At 45.1% G+C, this 16,937-nt stretch overlaps 1 protein-coding gene across 9 annotated transcripts in view; it reads left to right on the forward strand.

Moving 5' to 3' along the window:
• BIN1 (bridging integrator 1) overlaps window positions 1-14,126 on the forward strand; it is a 90,418-nt gene extending 76,292 nt beyond the window's left edge. For all 9 annotated transcript variants that reach the window (XM_077181605.1, XM_077181603.1, XM_077181604.1 and 6 more), the window contains 4 exons: window positions 3,685-3,777; window positions 4,568-4,678; window positions 5,472-5,573; window positions 8,575-14,126. In XM_077181605.1, the coding sequence (XP_077037720.1) occupies window positions 3,685-3,777; window positions 4,568-4,678; window positions 5,472-5,573; window positions 8,575-8,682 (414 nt within the window). In that variant the 3' untranslated portion in view covers window positions 8,683-14,126. The remainder of the gene's footprint in view (window positions 1-3,684; window positions 3,778-4,567; window positions 4,679-5,471; window positions 5,574-8,574) is intronic.
• The last annotated feature ends 2,811 nt before the right edge of the window (window positions 14,127-16,937 follow it).

A 16,937-nucleotide genomic window follows, 5' to 3' on the forward strand; every position in this document is an offset into this window, starting at 1 on the left:
GGCATCATCCTCACTTTCCACAACACGTTTCCTGAACTCTGTGTGCTTTGGTCTTGTGTGCAATGCATAAATATCTCAGCTATCATAAATATATCATCATTACTGCCTGTATCATTAGATATGTACTCATCTGGAATTGTCTGTGGTGTTTGCTGTTCATTGACCATCATTTTCAGAAAAGCTCATGTGAGTTTGCTCACCCTGTGTCTCCACTGGAAGTTAACTGCAGGCCCAAGACTTGCCTGGCATCTGCCTCAGCTTTGGAGCTTGCTGACAGGGAGACCCTACACATGCCCTGCATCTGAACAAAAGCCTGACCCTTGTTTATGCCCTCGTATGTGGCCTGGGCAGGTCTCAGGTTGCTGCAGATTAGCCCCTTGAGAGAGATTTCAAGCACAACTACTTTTGAGTCCCCCTGGACTGGCAGCCAGCCGTGTGGACAGAAAATGCTTGATCTGGGTTCTCAGGCCTGCTGCTGGAACTGGCTGTATTCACTGAGTGAACTCATGGCCTTGGCTCATGCAGAGGAATTGAGTCCTGCCAACCTTCCATTCCCAAGGGCCAGATCACCCTCTAGAATAAGTATACTTGGAAAGACACCACTTAGCCCTGGCCTAAGGGCTCACTGTGGCCATTACTCTCCTTCCCATGAGCTTGGGTGATGTCAAGGGAAAAGGTTTCCCCAGGGAAGAAGGTTTCCCCTGTGTGTTGTACCAGCCATCAGTGTTTAACATCTGTCCTTCCCCTGTATGTGCATTGTCAATCTGTCATAGGGAAGAAGAGACTGGTTTAGCTAGGAAAAATCTCATTCCTTTCAGGTGAATGGGCAGGGGCAAGGTATGACTGTATCTGATTGAGCTGTGCTTACAGTCTTGGCTTTAGGTTTTTTTGACCACTTCTTTCATCCTGCAAAATGATTTTACCCAAAAGAGAATCTGCTCAACCAGGAAATTCTACTATTCAAGGTGCTCTCACTGTACCAATTCTCACCTTGGCATACCATACACAAAGAACGGAGCTTCCTAAGGTGGGGGAATCTCCCTCTTCAAGTCTTCTGAAGTGTTTTTGTTATAAATGTTCTTAGCTGTTGATGAGAAAAGACTTTTTTGAGGTTCCTTATTCTCATAGGCCATGAAGTTAACAATTGCATAGAAACTTGAGTGCAGCAGAGCTGGCTTAGTTCTGCAGACTGGGAAATGTGCATTTGGTGAGCATGATGCTGCTGTTGGAATAAGCAAAGCTTTTAAACCTGGTAACAGCAGTGAGCAGTTCTTCTTCTCCCTGTACCATCTTTCCATGACTGTAAATGCTTTTCTAGGCCTCAGGATGCCCCACAGGTATATAAAATAGAAAAATTAATAGTTGACATGAAAATGTTCTTTGTTGAAATTCAGGGGACTAATTTAGATCCAGTTTCTCTGATTATTCCATACTATTTTGGCAAATTAGCTGCTTTAAGAAAAAAACCCTGAACCCTCAGCTTGAGGTCCTTTTCACTTGTCCATATAAAACTCATGCTTGATCAGATAGAGCTGGCCTGGCATTTGTTCCAGTTTCACTGAACTCAAATGAAAACCTGGGAGTGAATCCAATTAAACAGAAGGATCCTTTGTAGCATTTCATATGCATATATTTACCTTGGCTCTACCAAAGCTGCTGAGGGAATCCTCTGTAGGATGGGAACAGCTCTGCCCTCTATAATATCTTCTGGCAGTATAGGCCTGTGGACATGGTGATTGGGAGACATGAGGAAGGATGTGATAGGGGAGGAAGGCATGTGTTAGATGACACCACTGGAGCAGCTGAAGGTAAAGTAATGGATTTTTATTAAATTGAGGATTTATTTCTTTGTTATTGCTGCTGTTACTAGAATGCTGCTTGGAATGTTGCGCTAGTGCATGCCTAGTAGCCAGCTGGTACATTTGAGGTTTACCATGGTGATTGCTTTACTCTGGGGTTTTGTAAGGTTGGGACTATGAGAACTACAGAGTTAAGGAATCTGGATAATCCTTGTTTTGAATACGATTGTATGCAGGGGTGCATGTATCTTGATTTAACTCCAACTGGCAGTGAAGCACCACACAACCACTCACTCATTTCCCTCCCATTGGTGGGATGGAGGACAAAGTTGGAAGGATAAAAGTAATAAAACTTGTGGATTGAGATGAGACCATCTTAATTCAAACAACATAATAATAATTGTAATGAAAAGAAAAATAACAGAGATAAATGAAACCCAAAAAACCCCAAAAGAGCCGAATGAAAAGCAGTTGCTCAACACCAGCTGACTGATGCCCAGCTCATTCCTGAGCAGTGGTGCCTGATCAGCTTTTCCCCTAGTTTATACACTGAGCATGATGGCATTTGGGATATCCCTGTGGTCAGTTGGAGTCAGCTGTCCTGGCTGTGTCCCCTCCCATGTCCTTGTGTCCCCCAGCCTCCTTGCTGGCAGGGCAGCATGATGACATGAAAAGTCCTTGACTTGTTGTAAGCACTGCTCAACAGCAACTACATCATCAGTGTTGGCAACATTATTCTCATCCTAAATCCAGAACACAGCCCTGTACCAGCTATTAGAAGAAAATCAACTATCCCAGCTGAAGCAGGACAACACATTTTTGTCAAATGTATGAGGCATGTAGGCATGCTAAAGCTGGGTATTCCCATATATTAAAAATGGCAAATCTTGGGAGTCTTCCCAAATGCTGCCTGGCCAGTCTCCCAAGGGGCTGATTTGCAGTCTTGGTGCTACCAATGTACTTCCTGCATTGTTGCAATTTCTGGGAGGGGCAAATGAATATCTTTGATTTTGCGTTAAAAAGAAGTTGATCTGACTCAAGATAAAGGAGAATAAAAACTTGAACTGCTGGAAGTCTGTCATAGGTGTTTGGTTGGTGTTTTGTTGTGCACAGAAACCCCTGTCCCCAGGCTTTTTTTGCCAGGCAGTGATTTGTGGATGATACTGAATTTCCTTGGTGGTGGCAGCTTTTGTGCAGTAGAAACTTTCCATCAACACAAATGTGTTACGCACTCCATCTGGAATATTCATAGAAAATTCTTAGTAATAGAATATTCACAAAAGAATCCAAATTCACAACTCTTTGGGCCTGTCCAAAATTGAAGGGAGTGAAAGTTAGCTCAGTGTCTGTTTGATTCAGTGCTAATGTCGTGTTGATGCTGGGTCTGGACTAAATTTCATATCTGGCCACATTCTTACCATGCTCCTTTGTTTCTGGGAGTAGGTGAGTACTTAAATATTCTGTGATTGTTATCCTTGGAAATAGAGTATGGAGAGATCCTTGTTCTTTGGCATGCAAGAGAGCTTGTATTCTCTTACAAGTGAGCAATCTAGAGCTAATAATAGATACTGTGTGTGTGTTAAGTAGGTCTGCAGTTTGGATCGTGAAGAGAAAGGAGGCAGACAGAATTTTTGGTGTTTCATTGATTTCCTCTGAGTTATTGCATGGCTGGAGTTGGGGGTTTCTGACTTAGTTGTGATTTCCATGAGTTGCAGAGAAAGGAGAAGACAGAAATGCAGCCAGACCCTGCAGTGTCTCACCTGTTAGTCAGCAGATGGCTCAGGCAGTGGCACAGAGCACTTGGACAGGCTGGGCTGCACTTTTCTGCACACTTGTGTAACTGGAATGAGAGTAACTTCCCATTGGGATGACTTTTGTATTGCAGCCTGCAGAAGCAGCCCGTGCAGGAGCTGAAGCAGCTGGATCAGAAGCAGCAGCTGGAGCTGAAGCATCTAAAACTGAAGCTGACTCAGGATCGGTAAACACCTCAAGAGACAGCAATCCCTTTCCTCCATCCCTTTGTTACACAGCACACGTGGGAGGCTGGACTGGGAAAAGAGCTGTGTGGCTGCTTGGAAAAACACCTCCCTGCCACCAGAGGAGTTACAATGCTCTTATTCAGGGACCAGACTTAGTTGCATTTTATCTGTGTAATGCTTAGGGAGAAGTTCTGCTGGAAAATTCAGTAAAGGAATTGTCCCTTCACCCAAGTTATAGAGTCAGCCCACAGCCCATGCTGTCCTAAGCTGTTATGTCAGCTGGATTCCCTCTTGCTTGCCATTTACTTTACCTACTCTGTCCTCTGGGCTCTGGCTGTGTCTCCTGAATATCCAGGCTTCCTCTCTTTTTGGTGACACTACTGCCCTTTATAGGGGACAGGGGTAGGTCCTGTCTCATGGCATCTTTGTTCCTACAGGCTGTCACATTTGAGTTGTCTGTTCCAGGAGGGTTCTATGAGATTGCATTGTGACCACAGCAACTGGGAAATGCTGGGCATTATGGTCTCAGGAAACCTACAACTCATCTCTGCCTTTCTGCAGCCTTAGGCAGAGAAAGACAGCAGTCACCAATCCTGCCTTCTCACTGCTGTCTCTGCTGTCCCTTGGGGTGTTCTTGCTGCTGACTGGTGTGCTTGGAAAACCCACTGAAGCCATGGGGATGGGATGGTTGGGGTCTGGATCCTCCAGGGTGGACTTGGAGCTTCAGTTTTGGATTCTCTTTTCTCAATGTCCTTTTTTTTCCCTTCCTGGGCTGCCACTGCCTATCAGAGCTCTTTGCCTGCTGTTGTTGTGGAAACTTTCCCTGCAACTGTCAATGGCACTGTGGAAGGAGGTGCTTCATCTGAGAGAGCTGACATGCCCCCAGGATTTCTGTTCAAGGTGAGTGTGTGGCTGTGCAGCATTGAGTTCCTGGTGAGGGTTTTTTCATCCCCTGTAAGGCATTAACTGCTTTCATTTAGCATGGCCATGGGCTAGGCCACATTGAAAGGCAGAACAGAAGTTGAAGAAGAGATAAACCTTCCTCTCCAGCAGTGCAGCTTCATGCAGTTCCAGATGTTTCAAAGGATTATGTAAAAAGATCATCATCTAAAGGTCTTGCTATACTGTGCAGCAAAATCTATTCTCTCTGCTGGAGTGGTCTCTGTCTTGGTGGTGTGGTGGTGTCAGTCACAAACTCTGGATAGTGGATAAAATGTGCTCCTGACAGGAAAAGTTAAGCTTTGGTGCAAGTTGACAAATTGAGAAGAGTTGGGAACACCAGCAGGAACAGAGGACTCTGTGTTCAGGGAAGTCAAAAAGTCCAAATTAACAGAGAAAAGTATAGGACAAGGTAGTTGGGTGGGCATTCTGAATATGCCAAAGATCACTTGCAGCAAAGGAGTGGAGGAAGTAGTGATTTTGGGTGAAGATAAGCCACAAATTTAATGTGCATAAGGGAGTGTGGTAGCAAGAAAGCACAGCTGTATCATGGCCTGAAAATGAGAATTGACAGCATCTTACTATAGGAACATTTCCCTGCTTTTGTAATTCCCATTTTTTTTTCTGTGAGTTCTGCTGAAAGCAAAAGAATGGCAAAGCCCTGAAGAATGACAGGAGGCTCATAACGTTTAGTGTGGTTTCAGGTGGCATTTTAGGCTGTAGTGCTCAAAGTGCTGCTCTCCTGTCCCTGCAGGTCCAGGCCATGCACGATTACACGGCCACCGACACTGACGAGCTGCAGCTGAAGGCCGGGGACGTGGTGCTGGTGATTCCATTTGAGAACCCTGAGGAGCAGGTGAGTGGGGGAGGCAGGGTGTGAGCATGGGCCAGGTGGAGCCAAGGGGGCTTCCTGAGCTGCTTCTTTCTTCACTAACAGTTGGCTGGCTGAGTCCTGAGCCGTTAGTTTGTGGCTGGGAGCTGGCAATAAAGCTGGTTGTCCTTGAGCTTGAGATTGGCTTCTTGCAACAGAGGGGAGACTCTGCTTGTTCCTGGAAAGTGGAAACATTATTCTGCATAAAGTATGTGGAGTAGCCATGGGTTCTTGTCCCTATGAAAACATTTGAGCCGATACAGTGGCTCTCTTGATCAGGGAGCACAGCTGAGCCCATACTTTGCCTCCTCACTGCCCCTAAACTTGATCCATATTCCCTATGACCACTACAGCACAGTCTGTGGCATTGAGAGAAGTGACTCATACCTTATGATGTTTTCTTCTCTTTTGAGAAATGTTGGAGCTCTGAGAAAGCAGCTGGTGGATGATGTCTTGCACTTGAGCACAGCAGTGGCTGTTTCCAAATGACTGTGTTTGGTCAGGAGATGGCAGCAGAATCAAAGGCTAGAGCAGGTCTCGGCTCCAGAGAGCAAGTCTTGCTGCTCATCTTCAACCTGAATTTACTTGGTCGTATTTTTCTTTAATTTGAGCTAGAAGCCTTGAGTAAGTCCTCCTCACTTTCTGTGTTTGAGGGCACCCAGCTGACAATCTACAGCAGTTTTACTACTTTGACTGAGAGAGGTGTTGAATTTATAAAATTAATGCTCACATCTCTAGGTTTCTGTTTGGAAAAGAAAGAGAATTCTCCAAATCAATTGAGCAGTCATCAGCTCTTTGGGTTTGGCCAAGTTCAGATAAGATCTGGATTCCACAAGGGGTAAAGGGAAGATGGTGTAGTTCACTAACTCAGAAAACGTGGATCCTCTTTGAGGCCCAGCTGTTGGCTTTGTGAATGATGGAGGCAGATCATGCTGATGTTTGTGAAATGTTGCCATAAATTGCCAACAGTTCCCACACTGCTAGAGGAGGAGAGGTTTTTGAGGAACAGGCACTGATTCCTTCTGGAGACATGACTCCCCACTGGGTGGGACTGCCCTGCACAAGCATTTGTGAACATTTCTTTCTCAGAAAGCTTTCTGGATGGGAAATGAGTGTCAGCTCCCCCAGTTTCTGTGGTAGGAGATGGCGTTTGTGGAGCAGATGGCGTTTTTGGATCAGAGTTTTTCAACGCCCTGTGTTTGCACTTTAGCTGGATGTGAGTGCAACAGCCATGAACTCGAGACTCTCCAAGCTGCAGAGGGTGAGCTCTGAGTGTTGCTAACATGACTCTGTAGCTGCACTGAAGCCCTCTAACCCTTCTACAGTGTATCCTCTGCTACAACTCATTTCCCTAACCTCAACCATACCCAGCCAGGAATTGCTGGCTGTTAACATGTGCATGAACTGTGCACGTGAGTGGAGGGAGCTTAGGATACTGGAGTGATTCCCATCCCTACCTTGCAGCTTAGGTCTCAGTTTGTGGGTATGCCCAGGCCTGGATTCATCTCTCTTGATAGAAGAAAGGGTTGAGGGCAGCAACACTTCTAAGCTGGCACTTCAAGTGATGTGGTTTAAAATTAAGGCCCCATCTGGATCCTTGTGTACAGCCAAGGAGACCCTTCGTAGCAGGATGTGGTGGGAGTGATGCATGCGTGCTCTATGGCACAGCACTGTGTGCAAATGGATGAGCTTTTGTGCCTGATGTGCTGGGAGCTGCCTTCTACACACTTGGGCCCAGTGTCTTCTGCCTCGTTGTTTGTCTTCCTGATTTATGGCATGTCAGTCCTTCCGCAGCCCCTGCAGCTGGCTGCTGCAGATGGGCTCCCATCTCGTGTCGTTCCCATGACATCTCCTGGATGTTCCAGTCTAAGGCAGCGTCAGGGCTGAGTGAGCCTGCAGGCTCTGGGGGCTGTGCAGCTCCCATGCCTCATGCTGCACTCTAAACCCATGGGCTGCCCCCTGCAAATGAGCGGGGGATGTGCATGGAAGGGGAGCTTCCACTGTGGCAGCTCCAAGGCAAGCAGAGAATAGAGAGGTTATACACCTGAGCTGCAAGCTTAGTGCAGCCCTCCCACCCTGAATATCTTGACTATCTCCCTCATGTGCCTAGGATGGAGCAGAAATCTTAATGCCAGGACAGCCTGCAGGCAGAGGGTGAGAAGTCTGCTTCTGCTCATGACGAGGTTCTACCAAGCTGGGTTCCTTTGCCTGAGTGAAAATTCATCTGTGTTTATAGATGTACAGGTTGGTGGGTAGGGAAGACCTTATTGAGACACCTAAATCACATACAGCCAGAATTTGGGAGTTTTGCTAACCTCACCTTGCATCAAACCAAACAGACTGCTGAGTTTTGGGAAGATGGATTGGGTTCCTCAGCTCCCAGTTCCCATAGATCAGGATTTCAGCATAGCAAATAAGACTGATTTTGCCTGAACCACCTCTAAAATGCCAATCATCTGGGTGCCCTGACTGGAGCAGGGATGAGCACCTCCTGGAGCTGATTCATCCTTTCCAAACACTTGTGCCTGAGATGAACAGGGTGAATTACATGCTGGAGGTCTCTGTCTCTTTTATGGCTATGGAGAATGCTAGACCCCTCATATTTGCATTGTGACAGGTGAGATTGGTGATTCCCATCCTGTAGCTCTGGGAGTCTCTTTTGGCAGAATTTCTCCTGTTTCAGTGGGTGTAAATTATGACATATTTCTGTTACACTTGCTTATTTTTTACTCATTTTTTACTGTGTCTGCACAGTCTGGGTCAGATGGGAGCTTTGGTATGAACTCTGGTGGGATGTAGCCTTTTCTCTGTTTAAAAGGAAACAAAAGCATTTTTCCCTTCACCCCCATACTCCTCCTGGATTGTCTCCAAGCCAAATAAGAGCATGGCTTTGGTAATGTCTTGACACCTCCTTGGCCTGCACTGTGTAAGAAAAATCCCTGCTCACATCTGTCCCTTAGCATCTGATCTCTGTCTTCCCCTCCAGGATGAAGGATGGCTGATGGGTGTGAAGGAGTCTGACTGGATCCAGCATAAGGAACTTGACCAATGCCGAGGGGTTTTCCCTGAGAATTTCACAGAACGGGTGCAGTGAAAGTCCAAGCCCACCAGCTGCGTTTCTGCTGGAAGAAAGCAAGTTTTCTGGTAGATAACTGAAAAAGAACAACAAGAGGAAATGAAGAGAGAATTATGAAGGAATAGAAGCCTGAAAAAAAAGTCAACTTAAAGGGTGTGTTCTTCTCAAAGGGCAAGGTTTCAGAAGTTAATTGAAATTCAAAGTGTTATTGAAATATATACATATTAATAATAATAAGGCAATTCAGATACCCTCTTCCCCTTTGGTTTAAACAGCATTTGGATTCAAAGGACTGATGCAGAAGCAACTCAGTGAGGTTCTCCAAGTACCGCATTGACTGAATTGTCAGATGTCAGTCTGATTCCTGGAAAGGCAGTATTTGTTGAATGGCTTGAAAGTAGGAGCAGCATTTGCTCTTGGGTGGGTTAATCTGTTTTGTCTTGAAGGTGGCTTGCATGGCAACCATAAAAATTCAGCCTTCCCTACATCTTCAACCTACAGTAGGCCAAACTTTCTGTTATGCTGTTGAAAAAAAAATTTAGTGTATAGTGTTCACCACTACAATGTATGTGTGTGTGTGTGTGTGTTTTATTTTCTTCCTTTAAAACAATGTTACATAAACTGTGATTTTATACATGTAAAGAGAGAAGAAACTACATGGAAAGGGCATGAAGAAGGTGAAATGTGTGAAGCTGTGCTCAGTCCAAAGTTCTTTCAAATGCGGACACCTAAATTCTCACGGTGGTGTTGGCCTTTGAAAACCTAAGGGGAATGGACAAATTCAAGAGGAGAAACAAGACAAAACAAACAGATGCCATTTGGATGTCTGAAATTTAGGAGAGGGAATCCTCTAGTACACACATCCCCATCCCTTACCCCCCCCCAAAAAAACCCAAACCTATTGGTGGTTTCAGAAAAGCTTAGATTCATGTAGATGGAAAATAGCTCTAAAATCTACTGGTTAGAAAATTTGCTTTTTAAGACAGATAAGGGATTTTTTTTTCTGTAAGAATATCAAAGCAAAAACACTGATAAAAAACAAGTTACTTTCTGTGCTTTTCATTGGCGTTGTTTTTTGTGGAATTGTATTTCTTATTTTCCTTTGAAGAGTTCTGTAAGTGAAATATCGTTAGATCAGCTTTCTCCAGTGCTGTGCTGATGATCAAGTTAACCTCTATGAAAACAGGACTCTTGAAATGCTTGTTTAAAATGGCTGTGTGACTTCATGCTATTGTAATGCATTAGAAAGGAAGGCAAGAATTTCAAATTGTCAGTGTCAAGAAGACACTCTGCAGTCTAATACTGATGCTGAGTCCTTTCCTTTACCTTTCCTTTGCTTCTGTTTGTTTTTGAATTTTGTTTTTTTTTAGTTTAGACAAGCAGATGACAAGGCATATTCTAAGTGCATATTACACTTGTTAATATAAGCCGGTCTGGCTCTCCAAGACTCTAAAGTCCCACAAAGGTACTTTATAAACTTTACTTGAATACTGACGCAGCTGGCAAGCAAGTCAGGCTATTTTAATTTTTTACAGCTTCCCCTCCTCCCCCATGATTGTTTTGCCCTGAAGGGATTTTTAACAGTGAGGTTATGCCACGCTCAGGATCACTCTGAAATAATCTTCCAAACTGGTAGGAGTTGGCTTTTGTCAAAGCTGCACCAAATGCTGACAGAGTACTGAAAATCTCACCTTTTCCAGTCTGTTTGGATTATTTGTAGAACAACAGAAAAACATTGTAGGGCAAAAACTGTGTTTTAAAAAAATGAAACAACTTAGTTTGGAGGAACAGATCTGATTTTGATTAGAAAATATATTCTTATAGATGCAAGCATTGTTGGAGTTCCTCCTGCTTTCAGCTTGGGAGATTCCATGCTGGTTATTTACAGCAATGTAACAGGCATTAAATCTGTCCTATATACCCAAATCCCTTCTCCTTTTTAAAAGAAAAAAATGTGCAAAAATTTATTTTGCATCACTGTTAGAAACCCCAATAGTATTTAGGAGTAACTGCTCACAATACAGAAGGACTGGACTCCACAAATTATGGTATGGTGAGCTGTTGCTTTAGAATACTGCCCTGTTTGACTTTTTTTTCCTTTTTCATCAGGGTTGTCTTTATTATTACTCTTTTTTGTTTTTCAAAATATCTATTTTTATGCATTTGTGACTCCCATTACTCCTTTAAAGATTATTCATATAAAAATATACATTTAAATATATATAGAAATATATATATATAAAAAAGCGGGTTGATCCAATTAACATAATGCTGTCAGCTTAAAATGTTTATTTTTATGCAAAACCTGTGGATAATAGCTTTGTTTTTTTTAAAAAAAGGACAAGATTCTAAGTTACCAGAGCTGTGATTTTGTCTTGTAGTAACTGTTCTAGACCATTTAGAAAGCTGTGCTGATACCTAATTTATTGTGGGTTTTTTTTTTTTTTTTTTTTGCTGTTGTTGTCCTCTGCTGTGCTTGAACCAGATGACTGTCCCAACAAAGATCCTTGTAAGGCCTTTTCATTTTATTGAGCTTGCAGAGCAACTATCCAGTACTGTATTGTCCCTGCAGAAGTGGTAGCACTTTGCAAAAAAGGGATGTTGTTTTCAGGTCATGTGAGTGATGCTCCAGTGTTGCTGGTGGGGAGAGCGTTGTGTCTCTCTCCATTTGCTTCCCCCGACCCCAAAACCCCCAAGCCCCCTGGCTTAGAGCAGGTTAGGGTGGGTTACCTGGATCTTGCATTGCTCACAGATAAGTGGTGTCAGCACATCTCAGTCAGGTTCTGAAAATGCAGGATCAGACCCACAGTTTATAAATTGCCTTATGTGAAAATAGGATGGCAGAGCAGGAAACTTGTAGATGGCAGTGTTCTTTAGAGCCAGGAGAGCTGTCTCCTGGGTCGTTCAGCCCCTTGTAAACAGCCATGGCTCCTCCCATTTTCAGTGTTTCTACATCTCCTAAATACCTTGATTCTGGTTGGTATTACCTGGTGAAATGAACTTCCCCTATTCTTTGGTTTAAATCTGATTCAAATAGAAAGAGGGACAGTAAACTCTCAAGTAGGCTGTGCCCTTCTGGTTTTTCAGTTTGCAGGCTGAACTGAAAAATCGGAGAAAAAATGTAAGGGTGGCCTGAGACAATTTTTTTTTCCATTTTCGCAGTGGAATGAAAAAGGGAAAAATTGAAACAAACAAACAAATCCTTTCATACCAAAATGAAACATTAATTTCTAGGCTTGCATTTTAACAAACGTTATGTCTTGGGCTGTAACAAGTTGCTTTGAAGCAAAAATGTGAAACCTTCTGTTTTGAAAATGCTGAAAGAAAATGTTTTAATGTTAATAGTCTTTTTGCCTTTGCCTTTTTTCTTAATCTGATGACTGGTTTCAGTTAACTCTAAACTGTATTTTTTTGCAAATATCCACTGAAGAGAACCCAAAGAAGCCCAGTTCTGCTCCACTGACAGATACACTGGACACGTTTCAGGGATTACTTGGTATCTGGCCCATCAAAGCTGTTGTTTTCCCCATTTAATAATCTTCCACTTGATTGTTCTACTGGGTGAAAAATAAAAGCATCTCTCATCCCGTGCCATTGACTGATTTTGTAGCTGGACTTAAAAAGACATTCTTGCTGTTGGCTTCAGTTTGGTTACAGATTTATGATACTCCAGTTTGAGCCTAATCCTTGTATGAAGTGGGAATTAATATTTACCCAACTGATGAGAAGTAAATAAGGTATTGTTTCTTACCCCTTTTTCTATCTTAGCAGTGTCAGTAATATATCTATTTGATAGAATCAAGGAAAAGTCCCAGGGTGAAGAAGAGTATGATGTTCCAGGTGAGACTCCCACATACGCTGTGCTATTTTCCATGGGAATTCCTCAGCTGTCTGCTTTTATCACCTTTGTTTTGCTTGGCTGTTGAGGTGAGGCAGTAAATGGGGTTGTGCAGGTTCATTTCCAGCTGCTCAAAAGCTGGCAGTGCTTTGTGTGAATTGTGCCACAATCCCTGAAGCTTTGTTCACTGTTGCAGAACCCTTTCCAGTCCCACTACCCTAAGACTGTGGCCAAGGCAGACAGCCCCAAGTCAAAGGGGACTTGGAGCAGGAGTGAGGGCTCCAAATTCTACCTGGAACTGGGATGCCAGCTAAATTAGGTTTTGCAGTAGCCTCTTGGAGGGAAAAGGCCCAAGGCTAAGGAGATGGAGGAGGATGGAGGAATGACTCATGATCTTTTTCATTTTGGGTTGATGCACTGACTCCCTCACCTCTCAATTCCAGGGAGAAACTCTATAGGGCTGAGAACAAAATATGAATGGCCAAGATGTGTATGTTCAGTCTGATAAAAGGTGCTTCTTGCCTGCCAGTGGCACTGAGTTCTGAGCTTCCTGCTCTGTGCCAGACAGATGCAATGCTCTGCCACAGGTAGTTGGATGCTGTGCAGTCAGTGCCCAAAACAGTGAATGTCCTTGTCTGAAGGAGGCAAAGGTGTCTCTCAGCCCTTTCTAGGAAGACCTGTGTATCTCCCAGAGACAAGGAGGACTGTGTGCATCTAACACAGTCACCTCTGATTTCAGCACTGGCCCCGTTCTCCAGCTCCTCTCACCTCCCAGCCTCTCCCATGCTCTTTGAGGATGGTGGCAGCATCGGGCACGCCCCACCAGCCAAAAAGTGCAAAGCCAGAAGATGCAAAAACATGTCCATCAGCAAATCCTACACAATGCAGCTTGATAGTGCTGATACCAGGAAAACAAGCAACAGCTTTTCTTCCCTGGGCCACCAAAGGGAAGCTACTCCTTGCCACACAGGTACTGTCACACCTGGTACTGGTGCAGACACCTCTCTGCTTGCATGCTCTAGTTCACAACTTTTTGCACAACTCCTGATGATGGAAAGGAGTCCTGGGTGGTGCCCAGAGCTGGATTGTGGCACCAGCCCTCACAAACCATCGGGTCATGTTGACATGTGAGGGCAAAGAATAAAAGGCTCTTTTGGAAATTTTGCTTATGAAACTAAATGGAGAAACGACAGCTGTGAAGACTGGTCTGTATAAGCTTGTACTTTGATGTGTCCTATGGCTATAATTCCTTCACCTCCTCCTGCAGCTTATTCTGCTATCGTGACCCTAGTCTGCATTTCATGTAGAAGGACCCTACTTGAAACTTGCCAGATGCAGCCCTGGGCTTATTGCTTCTCTTTAGCTGAATTAAGTGGGAATGACTTTGGCAGTGTATTAGCAATCTCTTTTCCTTCTGTTAATTCAGTCTCTGAGTTTAATCACAATGACCTGAAACATGTTTGGGGGTTGAGTGGTTTTTTAATTAATTTTTGTTTTGTTTAATCAAAGCTGAACAATTCCCATTGTATTTAGAGCTGTGATACCCAGTTCCACAAGTACTAGATGAATTTGTCCCATCTTGTTTCTTGGTGATGTTCAGAAATATAATTTGTGTCATCCTAAATCCTGCGTCAGTTTCTCTCTCTATTTTTTCCCTACCTTTATATTAAGAAGCTGAAACAATTCAGGACATTTTTCTTCCCACAGAGGTGAGTAGCTTCATAGATGTTTGGTGTCCAGGCACCTTTAATAATGGGAGTTCTTACAATCACATGGGATGGAGAGGGTGATGCTGGTCCTCACAACAGCAGGGTAAGCTCTTGTAGCGGCCATCTCTGTCCCAGTTGATGGTGGCACTAAATGAATGTAGTGTAAGGAAGGATTTGAGATCTTTCCTTTTTATTAGCTACTGATCCCAAAGTGATGTGATCTTCATTGTCTAAGGCAGGTCTGTTGGTGGGACTATGGCACTGCAGGGGCACTCTGTGCCACCTGGCCAAACTTTTCCAGCTCCCTCTGGCCAGCTGCCACACCTGTGTGAGCTCAGTTCCCAGTCTGGCTTTGGGTTCTGCTCTTTGAATTGGACATTTCCTTTGCAGGTAGAAAGGGGATGTTTGTGCCCATCAGCCACAGGGATTGAGGGACAGGATTAGAAGGATTCACAGTTCATAGCTGACTGGTTTTGGGGCCACTCCCTCAGATGCCTGATTCCAGACAGGCTTGGCACAGCTGTAAATTGGTGCCAGTGAACACTTTGATGGATGGACTGCCAGAGTCCACTGCTTTAGGATGCACAAGCTCCACAAGCCCAGAGCCAGAACAGGGGAGCTGTCTAGGCTGTGCTTGTGTCATTCCTTTGCTTCCAAGACAGCCTGGAGGGTTAAATGCCTTTTAGGCTCTCACCTCTATGGCATTGGGATGGACCTGAGTCACATCTTGTGGCACAGGGAGAGCAAGAGGCACAAGCAAGGCTGTGCCCCTGGCACTATCACTGCAGCTGGTGACTCGGGCTCTGCCTTGGTGTGGTGGCTCCTGGGAGGCTGAGCTGGGCCAGCTCTGCTGCAGATGGGAGCTCACAGGGCAGGAGCAAGACCCAGAGGCTCTGTTCATGCCTTCTGCTTGTCCTGCCTCACACAGTTCCATTCCCATCACCGAGAAATGTGAAGGAAATGGGAGGGGAGAAGATGGATGAGTGGGAGCAGTGAAGAATTCGTTGTCAGAGTCTCTGCTCAGCTGCATAATTCATTCCCAGTGATGTTTTATTGCTCCAAACAAGCAGCAGTTGGTGTCATTGGCCACGTGCAGGCTGTGGCCACATAAGCTCTGGCAGCACATCTGGAGCAGGATCAGGCTCAAGGGGCCCTGGTCCAACCTCAGTGGACCTCATCACACTGAGGGAAGACTGGGCTTCCCTCTGGCAACACAGCTGGAGAAGGAAGCCTCTAAAATGGAGGAGGCACATGTGGCACCAGCTGAGGCTGGGAGTGGCAAGGTGGAAGCCAGGGCATTCTGTGCTGCAATGGACTGGCAGTGACTGGTGTCAGTCACCTCATGACATGCCCACATGAAGGGACAAGCTGGTACCAGGGCTGTCCTTCAGTAGGAGCCCATGCCACCTGGGAAGACCCTGTGACAGGAGCTTGAGCCCCAGTGGGCAGCTGGGAGTCAGTCCACATTGGTGAGAAGAAGATGAGAATTTGGGGCAGCACTCAGCAATTTCTCCTGTTTGCTGGCTGGGTGAAGCTGGTGCCCTTTGCAGAGCAGAATTGCTGCTTCAGCATGTGGAGGAGCCTCTGCTGTGCAGCCCAATCCACAGAGCCATTAATAATGGTGTGGGAACAGGAATTCAGCAAGTGCCCATGATTAATTAGCTCATCACAGGCAGTTAATGGCCAGGCTGCTCTGCTTGGCCCTGTGGTGCAGGTAATGGAACAGGCATTGCTTCCCACTGGACAAGGCATAGCCCCCTGCCAGGGGCAATGGGCAGACTCTGTGAGCTGTTCTGATGTGCTGCTGAGAGGTTTGGGGTGAGATTGTTTATTGGATGCTGTGGGGATAGATCTGTAAGGGAACTTGTTAGTTAACAAAGTCAGGTAGGCAACTCTGGCACAGCCCCAACCTAATATCAGCTTTCCTTTTCCTAGCACTGCTGTTACCTCATGTCCTGCTTGTGCTCCCTCTCACTGAGGCTGACTTCTTCACGTGTACTCTGCTTGTCTCAGCACTTCCTCAGGAATTAAAATTTAGAAATTCAGGTGCCACCTATGCTGCATCAGGCACTGGAGATGACAGAGCTGTGCTGTAACGAGGAGATGAAAGCAAGGCTGCTTTTTGAAATCCAAGTGATGAGGAAGAAATCCACTCCAGTACTGACCCTGCCAGGGAGAGGGCTGAGCTCCACCAAGTGCAAATGATTGCCTCTCTCCCAGCTGCTTAGCAATGAAATAGGAGAAAAAAAAAGCTCTAGCAGGAGTGCAAGGTATAGAAATTAAATTGCACATGTTTTGATCATTTGAGCAACATGATACAGCCCAGGGTGTGAAATGAATGTGATGGGACTGAGACTGCTGCTGTGCTGCCAGTAAGGAGTGCAAGCCTTGTCCTGTGTCCCAGGGGGACATGATCATGTGGCCCTTTAGGGCACGCTCTCTGACAGTCACAATGATGCCTATTACAGCAGAAGTGAAGCAGGTACAGAAACCCCTGTGCCACAGACTGTAATTTCTCCAATTCAGAGACCTGTGAGAGTCTCCTGGAGTGACTTCCCCTCTCTAATATCCAGGATTGCCTCTGTACATCTCTATTAGAGGCCTCCAGGAGAGACCTGACTATTGATTTTGCAGAAAGTGCTGTATTTGCTGCTGTGGGTGATGCTGCTTTAGCAGGGAGCTGGCCACACGGAGGCACTCGTGACATCCATGAGCTCCCTGTCTCA

The sequence above is a fragment of the Agelaius phoeniceus genome, chromosome 7, assembly GCF_051311805.1.
Source record: "Agelaius phoeniceus isolate bAgePho1 chromosome 7, bAgePho1.hap1, whole genome shotgun sequence".
NCBI classification, from domain to species: Eukaryota; Metazoa; Chordata; class Aves; order Passeriformes; family Icteridae; genus Agelaius; species Agelaius phoeniceus.